Consider the following 16,686-nt stretch of genomic DNA (forward strand, 5'->3'; position numbering starts at 1 on the left):
AGAGGTGGCGAACAAGCAGCTTCCCGATGCTGTCGAAGAGAAGCCTCTTACATTAGCTGTGGGCAGGGACTTGGTGTTGGAGAAGGTTCTAAACTAGATTGGCCAAGGCAAAGTGGGAGTTATTGGAATATATGGAATGGGGGGTGTGGGGAAAACAACACTCCTGAATGATATCAATAACCAATTCCTTAAAAGAAAGGATGATTTCTATGTTGTGATTTGGGTGGTGGTGTCTAAAGAATTAAATGTGGGAAAAATTCGGATGGATATTGGCAAGCGATTGGGCTTGTCTTGGCCAGAAAATGAAAGCAACAACCAGACACGGGCTCATGACATTCGCAGGTCTTGAGTAGCAAGAAATTCATGCTGTTGTTGGATGATATTTGGAAATGGTTGGATCTAGATAAGGTCGGAATTCCTCATCCAAGCAGCCAAAACATGAGCAAGGTCATTTTCACTCCACGATTTGAGGACGTCTGTGGCCACATGACCGCCGACAAGAAGATCAAAGTAGAATGTCTCCCAGAGCAAGAAGCAATGAATCTATTTCTACGGAATGTTGGTGAAGAGGCCATGAAATCCCATCCGGAGACACCAATCCTTGCCAAGAGCGTTGATAAAGAGTGCAAGGGTCTGCCCCTTGCACTCATCACCATTGGGCGAGCCATGTCATATAAGAAGACACCACAGGAATGGAAGCATGCAATATCAGTTCTGAGCACAAGCAAGCCACCATCGGAGATATCAGGTATGAATGATAAAATGCTTTTGCGCTTGAAATACAGTTATGATAATCTTGGTGGTGACACGATTAAATCGTGTTTCCTGTACTGCGCGAGGACTGTTCCATTGGTAAAGAACAACTTCCATATTATTGGATAAGCGAGGGATTCTTAGATGGGTGGGATGATGATCTTGATACAGTCCATAACAAGGGACATGATATCATTGGAAGATTAAAGGCTGCATGCTTGTTGGAGAGTGGTTCTGATGAAGAAAGAGAGGTAAAGTTGCATGACGTGATACGTGATCTGGCGTTATGGATAGCTTCTGAGTGCGGGAAGAATAAGAAGAGGTTTTTGGTGAGAGCTGGCGTGGGACTGACGCATGCACCAGATGTTGAAAGGTGGAAGGAGGCCGAGAGGATATCTCTAATGAATAATGGCATAAAAGAAGTAACAGAGACACCTCAATGCCCCAACCTCTTAACCTTGATGCCCCAATGGAATCGGGATTTTGGAAAGGTCCACACTGATTTTTTTCAGTTCATGCCTCTTCTCAGGGTCTTGGATCTGTCAGGTAATTCATTTTTAAAGGAGCTTCCTGTGGGGAACGGTAACTTGGCAGAGCTACGATATCTCAATCTATTAAACACGAAGATCAAAGTATTGCCTGAAGAGATGGGAAATCTGGTAAAGCTGAAGCACCTGGACTTGGAGTTGACAACTCGTTTGCACACAATTCCTCAAGGGGCAATCTCCAGGCTTTCTGAATTAACAGTAATGAACCTACATTATAGTTATTCAGAGTGGGAAGAAGGGAGTGAGGGATTAAATATGAGTGAGTTGGAAGGCTTGGAACGTTTAATCCATCTTGATCTCACCTTATCAACTGTGCATGCTCTTAAAAGGTTGCTCTGCTCTAGCAAGCTGCGGAAGGTGACTCGGTATCTAATTTTGAACAGATGTGAGGATCTGACTATCTCCAACCAACTATCATCCCTTTTTACTGCAATGAAAAGTCTTCAAGGGCTTAATTTTAATCGCTGCAATGGGTTGGTGGAGGTGATGATTAGTGTGGATGCGAAGAAGGGCAATGATTATCCTGTTTCGAGCCTAGAATGGCTTGTCCTTTGGCAACTCCCCCACTTAAATTGCATTCAGGTGGGCCGCGGATGCTTCAGAAACCTTCTCACCATAAAGATTTTCTCATGTTTCAAGTTGAAGAAAATTTATGGCTTACTACAACTTGAAAGTATTGAAAAAATTGAGATAGAACAGGCCAATGAGCTAGAAGAAGTAATAGATACGGCCATTGCTGATGTTAGCTTGATAGTACACACCCATGTCAGTACACACACTCCATATTAGCCACCCCCACTAGGGATCGATACCAAGACCTCAAGTGTTGAAACGAGGTATCTCCACTCAGTCTGCCAGTTGAGCTATGGATCTGGGTGTGTCAAGGTAGAAATATTTTTTAATAGTTATTTCTTAGGATTGTTATATTAATTTTAGAAAGGATCCAGTCTGAATTTTTCTTAAATCAAGTGTGCTATATATTTTTTTCAGTTTTAATGTGTGCCATTGTACCATATGATATTAGATTAATTTCTTATGTTGGTGATTCTACACATTAGGTGTATTATCCTGTTTTGCCTGTACGAGTGAGCTAATGTACACGCCTGTGCATATACCAGCGCAATATTCAAGCCCACCCATCAGAAAAGATGCCTCCATGTAGATTTCTTAGTACAAGAATCAGGTCACTCTACTAGCCAAGTAGGCCTGATTTAACTGGAAAAAAAAAAGTCTATTTATAAAATGTTCGCGGAAGTTTTCTAATCTGTTTATTTATTTCAAGCCAGGATGCTTTGGGCTCCCGACACTATGTTCTGCCCGGAGGGAAGCTATCTGCTGACACTGTTTTGGGGTTATATTTTTCTCTGAGCTTTGTAGTTCTGTGTTTTCTTTTTTTGGTGGTAATTTTGTAAGGGCCATTTTATAGAACCTTCTTTGTTCAAATATATGATAGGCAAGGCATGCCCGTTGTGATTGCCCCACCATAGTAAAGAATGAGCAATTGCTCATTTTATTCAAATCATGCATTTAGTTTGGGTCCCACTTGATGAGTGGACTGGCCTGAGGTGTTAGGTACAGTGGGGCCAACTAGCTGGATAGGTTGGATGTCATACACTCACAACACGAGGGCAACCATGCAGGACACTGGTGTTCAACTAGTTATGTTAGATCTACTCAATTAAAAATGCTTTATTTGTGAAATTGATGTAGGGAAGGATGTCACGAGGTCGATCACGGTCTTCCTCTATCAATAAACACATTAAACTCACAAGGCACTCTGGAAATCACAAGAGAATTTTTTTCGAATCCATGAGAGAAATAATATAATTAAATATGAGAATTTTGGGGTCCTTACTCTTACTCCGATGGTAGACTCTAAGGAGTTTCAGCACCTGGTCAAGGTTTCGAGTATCCATAGGTGGTGAAATCCCACTACGGCCTGTGTGCGTGCATTAAAAAAAATGAGAATTTTAATTGATAGATTCTTGTAAAAGAAAAGAATTTAGTATACTTAAATAACCCTAAATAAACCCTAAAATGTAATCCAAAGAGTCCTAATCAAATGAGGAAACAAATTCCGGAAATCATGGAAAATTTTGCCGTCCGTCAATTTATTGTCCACCGGTCAAGTCGATCAATAGAACCGGCTAAAAAATAGAGACTAAAATTAAAAATTCAGTGAATTTTGACCTGTCAAACCAATTGGTCGACTGGTTGAACAGGTCCTTCGGCCTGCCAACCAGATCTGTCAGCCTATCGAAACTGGCAGAAATTGTCTAGTAACCAATTTGGAGTTTTTGGCAGAATTTCAACCTGTTAACCTGATTAGTCGATTGGTCAAATTATGCCGAATTTTATTGATTTCTCTTTGGGCTTCTTTTGACTCATATATACTGGGAAATTGCTTGATACACATCCTATATCAGAAATAGAATGTGCTGAAAAAGTGGCATGTTCATGCATATGAAGAAAGGAAGGATTAACAGGTATGCATGAGGAGTTGCAGAGCAATTGTGTAAGCGAAGTTATTTGACACTCTGGCAGACTATTACCTATGTGCCATGCTGGCACATATGAAGCATATGTAAAAGCTTTATTACACACGTGTGCATTTAATGAATAGACTTAATACGAATCAGCTGGACTGAGTCACTGACTCCGTCATACTGCTCTTGTTTTCAAACTAAAGACATGAAAATGAATCGAAGAGCCAATCTCATCTCTCAAAGCTAGTTATGTTGTATTTTGGGTTTTTTTTAATCAATTTACCTTTTTTCAAAAATATTTAAATGCATTAAATATTATATAAGTTTAATTGAAAAAAAAAAAAATCATTTCAGAAAACCACATACTCTTCCTTTATTCCCATTGGCCCAGCCTGACTAGAAATTGAGTCGAGTTTTTTGAGTTTTTGAACGATATAGTCACCCCCGAATCAACTTAGGGCTGAATGAGTCAATCGGAGTCACTAAATCTATTAACCATGTCAGTGAAGGGCCAGGTTTGGCCCATTGGGTTTTGGAGTTGGGGTTTGTGGTAGGGTGGGCCAGGTATGGGCCTGATTTTGAAGTAAATTGCTAAAAGATGCTTTCTATTAAGGCAACGCCAGAGCAGTGTTGTCCCTAAATTCAAAGGCTCAGTTAAGTGATGGGCTGGGCCTAACCCTAATACTTTGGCCCGATTAATAATAAGATGGGGTCACGCTGTTCATGATGCATCCATCTTAGAAATAAGGAATAATAGACTTTGTTCATCATCATATCATCATGTATATAGATTTTTATTTTTATCTTTTGAATATGGTTTGTTACTACACAAGATTCTTTACATTTAGGCATCATGTTTTGATGATCTAAACCATTCATTTAGCGGGCTGCCACACAGATGGAGAGAGTTCCTAATAAATGATTAAAAAATACATAAAATGTTCACATCAATGGAAGAAAGGTCCAATGCTGAAGGTTTAGGATCTTCCATTATGGGACATCTCAGGGTACCCTCATCTGTAGTGGACCTGATGCAGAGCAGCAGCTGCTGCATTAAATGGGGGCCAACTGTTATTTCAATGCACACAAATTATTAACCAGAAATAAAAATGTATAAATATTAACAGAGGTTAATGGAAAATTATAAGATTAAAAATAGATAGAATATAATAGAAGATGAGCACTTAGATCAATGAATGAATAAAATGATAAGAAGATAGTGTCAACAAACTTAGTAGAGGCGTGGATTCATTTTGCTTTCTTGAAGACTATTCACACCCTTTTAATGACTTAGATGATCGATGTAGATCTTCTGAAATGAAAAGCCTTTGGGATACAACCACCAATCGGTCAGGAACGGCGCCCAACTTAAACACCAAGTGATTGATGCTCACAATACCTCCACTTTTTTTATATATAAAAGGGAAAAACAATGAGGATTTTTTTAAGGAAAAAAGAGAAAGATGTATTTTGGAAAAGATAATAGAGTGGCTATTGGTTTGCTAAGTTTTCTTTCGAAAATACTATTTATAGTAATCGTATGGCTTATGTGGCAGACACTTGATGCTAAGGTGTCAACCAACCTAAACATTAGTTTTACAAACAGTTACAAAAACGTTGCAAAGAAATGCCACATATTGTAGCAATAGACTCGGTCGGGGAAAAAAAAAAAACAATGGAAAAGAAAAACGAATCATGTATACAAGACCAAACCTATGCCTAGCCCGCCCGCATGATATGATGGGGCGGGCTGATAAGTGCCTGCATGTGTGGTCCAGAGCATAATATTCTCAAGAGCTCAACATAAGCTTACCACATGCTCCTATATATAAAGGAGAAATATTTCTCATTTCTTTCCAATGTGGGACTATTTCCACAAGCAAAAAACCATAGAAAGTTCAAAGCACTTTTTACTCAAACTCTCTCTTTCTCTTATATTTTTAAAAAAACCATACCGCTAAACCAACACCAACAGCTGCCTTGGGCCCCCACCCCAAAAACTCTCTCTCTCTCTCTCTCTCTCTCTCTCTCTCTCTAATGGCTCTCTTTCTTCTATTTTCTCATCTCTATAAATATAGTTTGTATGCAATAAGAAGTCATTAGTGCATTTTTCTTTTCTTTTATGAGATCTATTGATCATTGAGAGTGAGTGAGCCCTCTTATAGCTATGTGAATGAATCCCCAACCTTAAGTGAGTAAATTCTCAAGTTATATTTAAAATTTAGATTTTTACCCCTAACGACACAAAACTTATTAATGGCCTTGCAAAGATACATCATATTAACAAAGTTGATGACCAATTCATATCTTTGTATTTCTTCCTGAAATTGTCTCGTCTCTTTATATTTCTTCTTCAAATTATCTCTTTGTTTTTCTTCTTGGAATTTCCACTTCATTTTCTTCTTGAAATCTTTACTTCATTTTCTTCATTGTTTCCAACCAGTTACGTTGAAGAGGGATTTAAAGAAATAAAAGAGGAAGAAGATGGTGCCTCTATCCAAGAAGCCACACATTGCAGGTATAATCATTTCGGTGAAATTCCACTTTGGTGAATTTTCACCTATACTTGGTCAATATTCATCCTGTACTTGGTGAATTTTACCTGTACTCAGTTAATATTCACTTGTATTCGGTGAATTTTCATGTGTTCGGTCAATATTCACCTACTCGGTGAATTTTCACCTATACTCAGTCAATAATCACTTGTACTTGTTCACAACCCCAAGTGTAGGGTTGTGATGTAGTAATAATGTTGATAAGACCGAAGTCGAATCTACAGGGACTAATATCGTGAATAATTTTGAAAGCAAATACAAGAAGAACTATAAAAAGATCTAAATCTAAATATGGAAGTATAGAGAGTAGAGATTTAATGGAAAAACTTAATAAAGTCAAAGGTAGGAACTAGGGTTTCCAAGGATTCACTTTTAGAGATCAGGGAAATCTAGGGTTGATTCAAGGATACAACTAGAATCAGAGTCCCATCTTATCCAATTGGAAGATATCTCAGTAAAATCAAATCTTAACTTCCTTTGACCTAATTCTCAATGGATGAGAGGTGTGAGAACTGAAAGTGATCCCATCACAAAACTATGCTTAGGAGACAAGGCAAACAACAAGATTTACCAATCCCACAACCAACATGGGAGAATGTGAAAGTTAGGAAGGATTCCATCATCTAACCATGCTCAAGGGACAATGGTGAACAATAGCATTTCCTAATTTCACAATCTCAATACAAGAAAAGAACATACTTAAAACTATCACAGATCTATTGTAATTTAAGTCATAACAAACCATTAAAAACTGAAAGTATTTCTTCAATGTCAAACTATAATAAAAGATAGTTCAACTTAAACATGAATCAAAGCAATAGAAAATATCCTATTATGTTAAAAGCTTCACTTCTTAGCCCTAGTTAAGAAGTTTAGCCAACCATAGACATGATTGAACTAAAATCTCTTAAGAAAATCATAAAAACGATTAAGAAAGAGGAAGAAAAACTCTTGGCGATGGCTTCTCCATGCATTTGCTCCACTCAAACCCTAGAAGATGCCTAAGAACATCCTAGGGAGTCCTATTTGTAGTTGTGAAGCTCTAACTTTCGCAACTAGTTGGAAAACTCTAAAACCGCCTCAAATTTACGTAGTTTTTCAAAATAGACTTCACTCTATATATGTAATTTCATATAATGACTCAGGGTTTCAGAATATGTTTCTTCAGGACAATTTCAGGAATATGTTTATTTTCAGGATAATTTCAGGATTCTTTTTCTTCGCTTTAAATATTTGATTCTCTTAATTCCTCACTTGATTTTCTTGGATCTTTAGCATGTGAATTCTTCAATCTTGGCCTCCTAAGATCCATCCCTTGCCTGGGTGATTCTTGAGCATCAATCCATGCTTTTAGCACCATTTTAATCCAAGCTCTTAAATTCACCTTGCAACATAAACAAGAGTAAAATAGAACATTAAACATTATCATGTTCATAAAACTAAGATATAAATGGGGGATAATATGCAATATTTGACCCTCAACAGTACTTGGTGGATTTTCACTTATACTTGGTGAATTTTCACCTGTACTTGGTCAATTTTCACTTATACTCGGTGAATTTTCACTTGTACTTAGTGAATTTTCACCTGTACGTAACTTTACATGTACTTGGTCAATTTTCACTTGCACTCAGTCAATTTTCATATTTACTCAGTCAATTTTCATCAGTACTCAATCTATTTTCACTTACATATTGTAAAAGCATGTCAGGTGCACAAGTGAGTTAACGGATATCCAACCCAAACAAGTGGACGAATATCCCATTTGGCATGTATTTCATGACATCTATATATATATATATATATGCATACTTGCGTGTATACGATTTATTGTTGTTTATGCTATCTTTAATTGTGTGGTGTATGAACCATGATGGATTCACTCACTAGCCTGGCTAGCTAACGCTGTGGATTGACAACTATACAAAGGCGAACAAGATAGAAAATCAAAACCAAGTGTCAGGTACTAAGGCTCATTTGGAGGATAAAACGTAGGACCAATGGTCATATCTAGCAGAATACGAATTCTCTGTGTTGGATGGATGAATTGTATATGTGATTGATTATTAAGAAAATTTTTCTTATTATATATAGTTACTGACGATTTAGTTTGATTTGGAATTGTTTAGCAACACAATTCTTTGAACAACATTTGATTAGATCCGTCATTTTTTTTCCAACAGACCCTATCCGTCGTTTATATTTTGTGACAGCAGAATTCGACGGACCATGCGACAGATGAAGACCGTCGTTAACTACGTTTTATGACAGACTCCATCTGGATTTTTTGCTATTTTGGCCTAACGAGAATAAAGCATTGGCCTAATGTTTGGGCTTCGGGCCTACATGTTTGTTTGCATTTTTTTATAATCCTCATGGTAGGGCCTGTGAATATATAGAGTGGATGTCTCTCCTAACTGTTCCCCTTTATGTGGCCCACTTGAATCACTTGTTAGCTTATTTTTTTTGCCATTGATATAGAGTAGTATTACACATCTAATGGTCAGAGTGAATTTTACCTACCTCATTAAGATGTTCCCCATTAAAAATTAATGACGAGCATCTCTGGAATATATATATATATATATATATATATATATATATATATATATATGGGAAAAGGTACTATGTGCTCGACCTCACGATAAGCTCCCATGAGGTCGAAGCTGTGTGGCCCCACCGTGATGCGTGTCGACCATCAACACCGTGCATTTGATGGGTCCCCTCTAAATTATGGGATATCCCAAAATCAGTATACGGAACTCAAGTGGGCCATACCATCTAAAATTATGTGAAGACACCATTAAAACATATAAAAGCACTTGGTGGGGCCCACCTGAGTTTTGAATGCTGTTGAAACTTGGTCTGAACCCTCATCCAAGTGGGACACACATAATGGATGGGCTGGATTTGCAAACCACATCTCGGTGGCTCAAAAAATGATTATGAGTGTTTTAATGGTGCACAGCCCCTCCCCACTTCTGTATGTGGTGTGGCCCACGCAAGTCACGAATTGACTTGATTTTTGAGACCTAGGCCCATGATGGAATGGTGCATTTTACTGATGGGGTAGATGTTTGAAACGCATCATGGTGGGGCCCACACAGCTTGACCTCATGGGACAGACTCGTGAGGTCGAGCGCATAGTACCTTTTCCCTATATATATATATATATATATATATATATATATATATATATATATATATATATTTTGGTAAGTGCAACCTTGATTATTTTGGGGCCAACCATGATGTATATGTTAGATCTACTACAATCATTACATTTGTGATCCTTCCTTAGGCCAAGGGTGAAAAATTAGTTTGACCTATGATTCAAGTGGGCCACACAAAAGGAAATGATTGTGAGAGACAATCAACCTTAATTCTTACAAGGACTACTATGATGATTATACAAAATCCATTCTAACCATTAGATGCCACACCAATATTTAGCCATAGATCCCAAAAATTAGGCCCATCTATGAGGGAAATAATTCAGATGGTCAGTATTGTCTTTTATTTCATTTGCAATGATGTGGTCCACTTGAATCACGAATGGGACTGAATTTTTGACCATGGACATAAAACAGTGTGACACACCTAATGGTCAGGGTAGATTTCACATCAACAATAATGTGGAGCCTACTCAAACTGTGACATGATTTCCTAAAAATCATATAATAAAAATTCTCTGCTATGGACAGCCACCCCCGTTGTGTATGAAATAACTTTCCTTGGAAACCCACCATTTATTTTTTAGGAGACCCACCATGATATGTATGTGAGATCCACTCCCACCAATAGATGTGTAATACTAAGTTATGCCCATGGTGAAAAAATCAGATGACCCATGATTCAAGTGGGCCACACTAAGGAAAATAATCAGGAGAGAGAGGTCCATCCTTGTTATTTATAGGGCCCACATGATAATTACATAAAATTCACTCTAACCATTATATACTACACCAAAACTTGGGCTTAGGGCCCAAACATAAAACCCATCCATTATTTAGATGGGCCACACCAAGGGAAAGAGTTTGGAAGGAGATCATTATCCTTTACACCTTTTTCCTTATGTAGTCTACCTGAAATATAGAAGAGACTGATTTTTGGTTCATAAGCCTAGCATAAGGGTTTCACATAAACACCACGGTGGGGCCATCCAAATTACTAGCAACTCCTTTTGGGAAACGTGAAATAGATTTTTCCTGGCACCTATGCGAGCGAATGACGTTCGAAATCCCATTTGAATTTTATAAGTTGTTTTAAACTCTGATGGGTTGGGCTGGGGTAACAGGACTTTGGATGTCTTAGACGAAGCCCAACCCGCTTTAAAAACAGGCCGTGAGCTAGTCCGATACTTTAGCCCAAGCCTGACCTGCTGTGGGCTAGGCGTGGAAGCCCGATGGGCCAACAAGCCCGTTGACAGCCCTAGGGGAGAGACTGAGAGGAGGGGAGAGATGGAGAGGTTGGGGAACAAGTCCTCTGCAACAATATCAAAATGGAGAACTGGAGTGACAATTAGTGGCTGTTTGCCTGATTGTGGGGGCCACATATTGAGGTATGTATTGTATATTCATACCATACATCAGCTTTTTCAATTCATTTTTAGGGTATCGTGCAAAAAATTAAAGAATATTCAAATACAAGTACATAACATGGCTGGGATTGAATGCCCACCATTAAAAGTTTCTTGAGGGCCACAAAAGTTTACGATCAAGATGTCTGTGTTTACCCTTCATATAGGTCCATATGACCTTATCAACAGGTTAGATGGCAAACAAACATGACAGTGGGCCCTATGAAGTTTTTAATGGTAGGCGTTCAATGACCACTGTTTCCCTCAGTGTGGTTCACTTGAAATCAGGATCTGCTTCATTTTTGAGATCGTGCCCTGAAATTAGCAGAAAAACTAATAGACGGCATGTATATACTACAGATACATGAACGTGGCCCCATGGCCAGGGTAAGACCCACGTGAGCATGTTACCTGGATAACACAATATTTTCCCGTGTCAAACACTCAAGTCCGCAGGCCCATCATATTTAAATGTAAACTCCACTCCGTTCATCATGTTATTGATTCACAACCAATACGCACCACACTAGTGAGCCTGTAGGAACGAAATGTTGACCATAGGTTTGCTTGTGGGTCACCACAGTGTATCTTTCATCAAACCTATTAATCAGGTGTATCTTTCATCAAACTATTAATCAGGTTTAAATTACCAAGGATGAAGATAAGTTACAAATATCAGCTGAAAAAAAAAAAAAAACTTAGGTGGTCTAAAATACTGGATGAACTTAGCGGATTTAGGAGAAATTTTCCATTACTCTTAGTGGCATGATCAATGTAACTTTTTATGGGACTGTTCTTTGTATATACCAGTTCAAATGATAATTCTCACCTGATGGATGGAATGGATTTTACGTGATGGATCCTATAGACTGACATCTGGTCTCCTCTTCGTGCAGGCTATTGGCAGAGGTGCTGGCTGCATGTCCGCATTAAGTAGGAATCGGGTTTAATCAAAATTCCGTCCATTGTTGTGAAGCGTAATTGCAATCCATTGTTGTGAAGCGTAATTGCAAGGGGTAAAAATATTCATCTGGATGGCATAGGTAGAGAGAATTAAAATAATGATTTCAGAGAAAGACGAGCTGTTTATGGTGCACGTTCTCCAGTACGTAGTCAATGGTTTCAACACATATATTATATACATATATACGCATATGTAAGTTAATCTAGTCCCTTGAAAGTTGTCGGTCTCAGCTATGAATGAGTTGTCATTGATAGTGATAGAATATTTTGCCGGTGGGCGTATACTTCAGGGAGCTTCTTCTTAATTGCATTTCATTTTTTTATTTATTCTTTTTAATAAATAACCACAAGTGGTCTGCATCAAGTCTGCTCATATGCTAAGTTTCTAACCATCCATATAAAAGAGTAGAAATTGATGACCAAAATATGAATCAATTGACATTTAGGTATCATAGGATGTGAGAACGTTATTAGTGGTGGTGACTGGCTACTGTGGACATGGTTTTGGTGGATTGGGTGAGTGGATCCTTGGGTTAGTGATGTAGAGCAGGTCGCGGACAATTTCATGGTTGAGATGGACTAGAAGAGGCCCGATCACAAGTAGAAGTGAACTGGACCGTTAGGACCTTAAATCAGGCATATCTCGCAAACCGGAATGAGTTATTCGACGTACCATTTATGATTTTGCGCTAGAACGTGTTACTTTAGCCACCCAACCCGCTATGCCGGGTTGTCCATGCCAAATTTGAGAAATATCATCAGATCGACGGTCAAATCCTATTTTAATTTCATTTCTACTATTTATAGTAAGTTATAGTTTGAGTATAACTCTTCATCCGTTGGGCTTTAGGAATTTTTTTTTTTTTTTTTCAATAAAAAAGGGGAGAGCCCAATTCTTAGGGATTCCTTGATTCATAAACAAACAGAAATTTACAACTTGGACTAATTCGAGCAGGGCCGCAAACAACAGAAATAGCCCCGCCTATCATAAGCTATACACGAGTGACCCCTTTAAGGGCCCACAGAAGACAAGTAGATAGGCCCAAGACCCGCTTTCTCTAGAAGGATAAGACCTCTTATGGAGCCGGAAGATTATGAGTGTGATGGCACACGAAGGACAACTGACTCTCATTGGCAATACGTGCCAATCCATCTACAGGGCCATTGCCTTCTCTCCTAGTGAGTTTGATGGAGATATTGCCCCTCCTCATGAGGGCTTTGATCTCAAAGACCCAGAAATCGATACTCCAACCAAATGAGGCTTTACCCGACAATATATCTACTGTAACCTTGGAGTCTGATTCAATATCGACGTTGCAGAAGCTTGAATTGAGGGACAACAAAAGGCCGTCATACATGGCTCTCATCTTAGCCTTGTTGTTGGAACACACCACATAGGGTGACCAAAAGGCAAGCTGGAACTCGCCGCACTCATTTATGACGATTCCCCCTCCCCCAGAGGGCCCAGGATTTCCACGAGAGGACCCATCGATATTAAGCTTCATCCAGTTGGTGGGTGGCCTGGTCCATCTAACAATTTCCACCAGACACTGACTAGGATTTTCCTTATTATGGCCCCCTTGCTCACCTCCCCAATTAGCAGGCCCAACATTGGCTGATCTAGAAGACATCCACCTGATCCACCAATCCACCCTGGTGGTGGTCACCACAGTTCTCACAGGCTTGAGATCATACCTGGCCCTGTTTCTAGTCAACCAGAGCTCCCACAAGATACAGCAGGCCGCGAAGACATGCTACTGGGCCGACCCTCCTCCCGCTGAAGCTGCATTCCTCCACTAACTCAATCTAGAAAAGATAGACTGGTTGGGGAGAGCGGAGATGCCAAAAACGATATTGAAATGGGACCAAACTGCTACCACTGGTGCGTTGTTGAGGAATAGATGCTCTAAAGATTCGATGTTGGGACTGAACATGGGGCTCATCTCACAATATATGCACCTGGAAGCGAGAGACACGCCCTTATCCTGCACTCGGGTGTCCACTGGCACAACCCCTTTGATCAGCCTCCGAATAAAGTTAGAAATCTTGGGGGGCCGCTTCTTCTGCCTGGGTTGAAAAGTCCAGTCCCTACCACCAGTTCTCTATCTGCTAAATTCCTAGGCTGACTTGACTGAAATCTTCCCCGATTGGGCTTGAGGCCATATGCATATGTCAGGACCGGTAGAGGTGGCGAACCCACCCTAGAAGAAATTATCGATATCTGACTGAGACAGGAAGGAAAACACCGACGAAAGGGGAAGAGGGCCGAAGGGGCCCAAGAAATCATGAATTTTTAGGTCCAGGAGGTCTCCAGGCACTTTCCAGACCGTTCTCTGCAGTAAGGGGCCAAGGCCCATCCCGTTATTAGCCTATAAATTTCTGGAACCTTCCTGAACTAGCCATTGGATGTTCTCATCCACCTGAGAGAAGAGGCCCTTGATGTTTTTCCATAACGGTGAGGAAAAAGAAAGAATGGAGCTCGAGTTCCCTTGACAGAAGTCAGCACGATATTTGGCTTTCATTAGCCGAATCTATGGCCCATTGTCTTTCCCATATTTTGCGTCGCAAGCCAACTTCAACCTTGTAGCTTTCACCACATCTTTAAGCTTTCTAATCCCCTGGCCCCCTTCCTGAAATGGGCTAGTGATCTTTTTCCAAGCAACCCACTGGAGCTTTTGAGACCCATCAGCCCAACCCCAAAAGAACCTGGCAAAACTTCGTTCCAAATTGGCAAGGACTTGTGAAGGGACCACCGCCACAACCATGACATGCAAAGGAATACTTCTCAAGACGTGTCTTATCAACGTAGCTCTCCCGGCCTGGGACAGGTGCCTTGCCTTCCAACTGCCGATTCTATCCTGCACCTTGTCCTGTGAGAACTGGAAGTCAGCAACTCTGACTCTTCCTCTTATGAAAGGGGCTCCCAAGTAAGAGAAGGAACCACTCGATTTGCTTATCTCGAGCTAACATTTGATCGATCTGACCCGGTCCTCCAATAACTTGTTAGAACACATGAAACAACTTTTCTTAAGATTGATTTTTTGGCTGGAGGCTTGTTGAAACAAAATTTTGAAAGACTTGACCGCTTGAAGGGATGACTTGCTCCCATTCAGGAAAAGTAACGTGTCAGTGGCGAAGAGCATATGGGAGGCGAGGGGGCAGCCCCTTCTCATCTGAAAAGGTTTGCACCTCCCAATTTTCACGAAGGACCTGAAATTTCTAGAGAACGCCTTCGCAGCAAGAATGAATAAACTCAGGGAAATGGGGTCTCCTTGGCCCTCTGGATGAATTGAAAAATCTTGCTGCTTCGCCGTTTATCAACACTAAGAACCAGACATCGCTCCAACAATTCTCCAAGATGGCAACCCATTTGTCGCTGAAACCGAACTTGAGAAGCACCTTCTTGAAGAAATCCCAACACACCCTATCATATGCCTTCTCAAGGTCTAGTTTGAGCATGATATTACCACCCCGGACTTTCAGGTTTAAGTCTCTAAAAACCTCTTGCGTGTAAGCAATATTCCTAGTGATGGCACGCCCACAAAAAAATGCCCCTTGTTCAGCTGAGATGAGATTGGGAAGGATACTTGCGAGACGGGAGGCAAGCACCTTGGATAAAATCTTGTAGATCACATTACACAGACTTATGGGGCGAAAATCATTGAAGGGTGAGGCCGAAGGAGTTTTTAGAATCAAATAGATTAGCGATGCTAAATACCCTCTAGGGAGTGGGCTGCCATCCAGAAAACTCTGTGCAGCACGCAGAATATCCTCCCCCACTATCGGCCAGCAGTGGGCAAAGAAGGCTGCAGAAAGCCGTTCGGCCCAGCTGCCCCATCAATAGGGATGGAGGATAACCATTTTCAGCTCCTCTAGAGAAATGGGCGCCACCATCTGAACATTCCCTTCGTCAGACACCAGCCCAAGGATGGAATCTGTGAAGGAGAACGGCAATGGAGAGTCATCCTTCTGTAATAACTTTGAGAAGTAAGACATAACAGCTTGCTTGATTTCATCTTTACCAGTCAGCTCTACACCTGAATCCTATTTTATGGATCTGATTTCTACCCTCCTAATCCGCTCGGATGCAACGACATGGAACAACTTCGTGTTTCTATCCCCTTCTTCGAGCCAATTGATATGGGCTTTTTGCTTCCAGAAGACCTCTTCCCTGAGCTCGAGATCTGACATGGTCTTCCTGGCTGCCGCACCTTCTTACTAAAGATCTTGACGCAGGGGAGGATGTGAGGTCGAGCACCGTCTTCCTCAAGAGGATAACTATTCCGAATCCACGGAACTTCTCTGGACTCCTCACAGAGACTTCTCGAATCCACGAGGAAAGAAAGCAGAAAATAGAAATAAATTCTAATAAATTCGAAATTGATTGATGAATAATTGATTAAAAACGAGTTCACAACCCTTTAAATAGGGGTACCAAGCAATGGGAAAGAAATCAAAATCAAACTACAACTAAAACTCCTAGAATCCGCGACTTACTATAAATAGTAAACTTACTATTTATAGACGGTCTACTAGTGCGCGAGGTTTTCGGCCAAAAATAGTAAGTGTCCTATTTGGCTTCACCAAACCGTTCCCCTAATTATTCTAAGCTCTTTTCACGTTGGGCGCAACTCCTAAAGCCCAACGGATGAAGAGTTATAATCAAACTAAAACTTACTATTTATAGTAAAAACGAAATTAAAACAGGGAAACGACCGTCAATCAAGGGGTTTTTCGCAATTCTGGGCTGCGCAACCCCGCGTAGCGGGTTGGTTGGCTAAAGTAGCTCGTTCTACCCCAAA

General features: G+C 40.3%; 1 protein-coding gene across 1 annotated transcript; it reads left to right on the forward strand.

The window, feature by feature from the left end:
- Window positions 1–438: 438 nt before the first annotated feature.
- On the forward strand, window positions 439–11,854 carry LOC131224183 (disease resistance protein RPS2-like). The gene is made up of 4 exons (XM_058219723.1): window positions 439–748; window positions 859–1,855; window positions 10,640–10,903; window positions 11,818–11,854. Exons 1-4 carry the CDS (start codon window positions 439–441, stop codon window positions 11,852–11,854), a joined length of 1,608 nt encoding a protein of 535 aa, XP_058075706.1.
- Window positions 11,855–16,686: the final 4,832 nt, after the last annotated feature.

The sequence above is a fragment of the Magnolia sinica genome, chromosome 13 (assembly GCF_029962835.1).
Source record: "Magnolia sinica isolate HGM2019 chromosome 13, MsV1, whole genome shotgun sequence".
Lineage (NCBI taxonomy): Eukaryota > Viridiplantae > Streptophyta > Magnoliopsida > Magnoliales > Magnoliaceae > Magnolia > Magnolia sinica.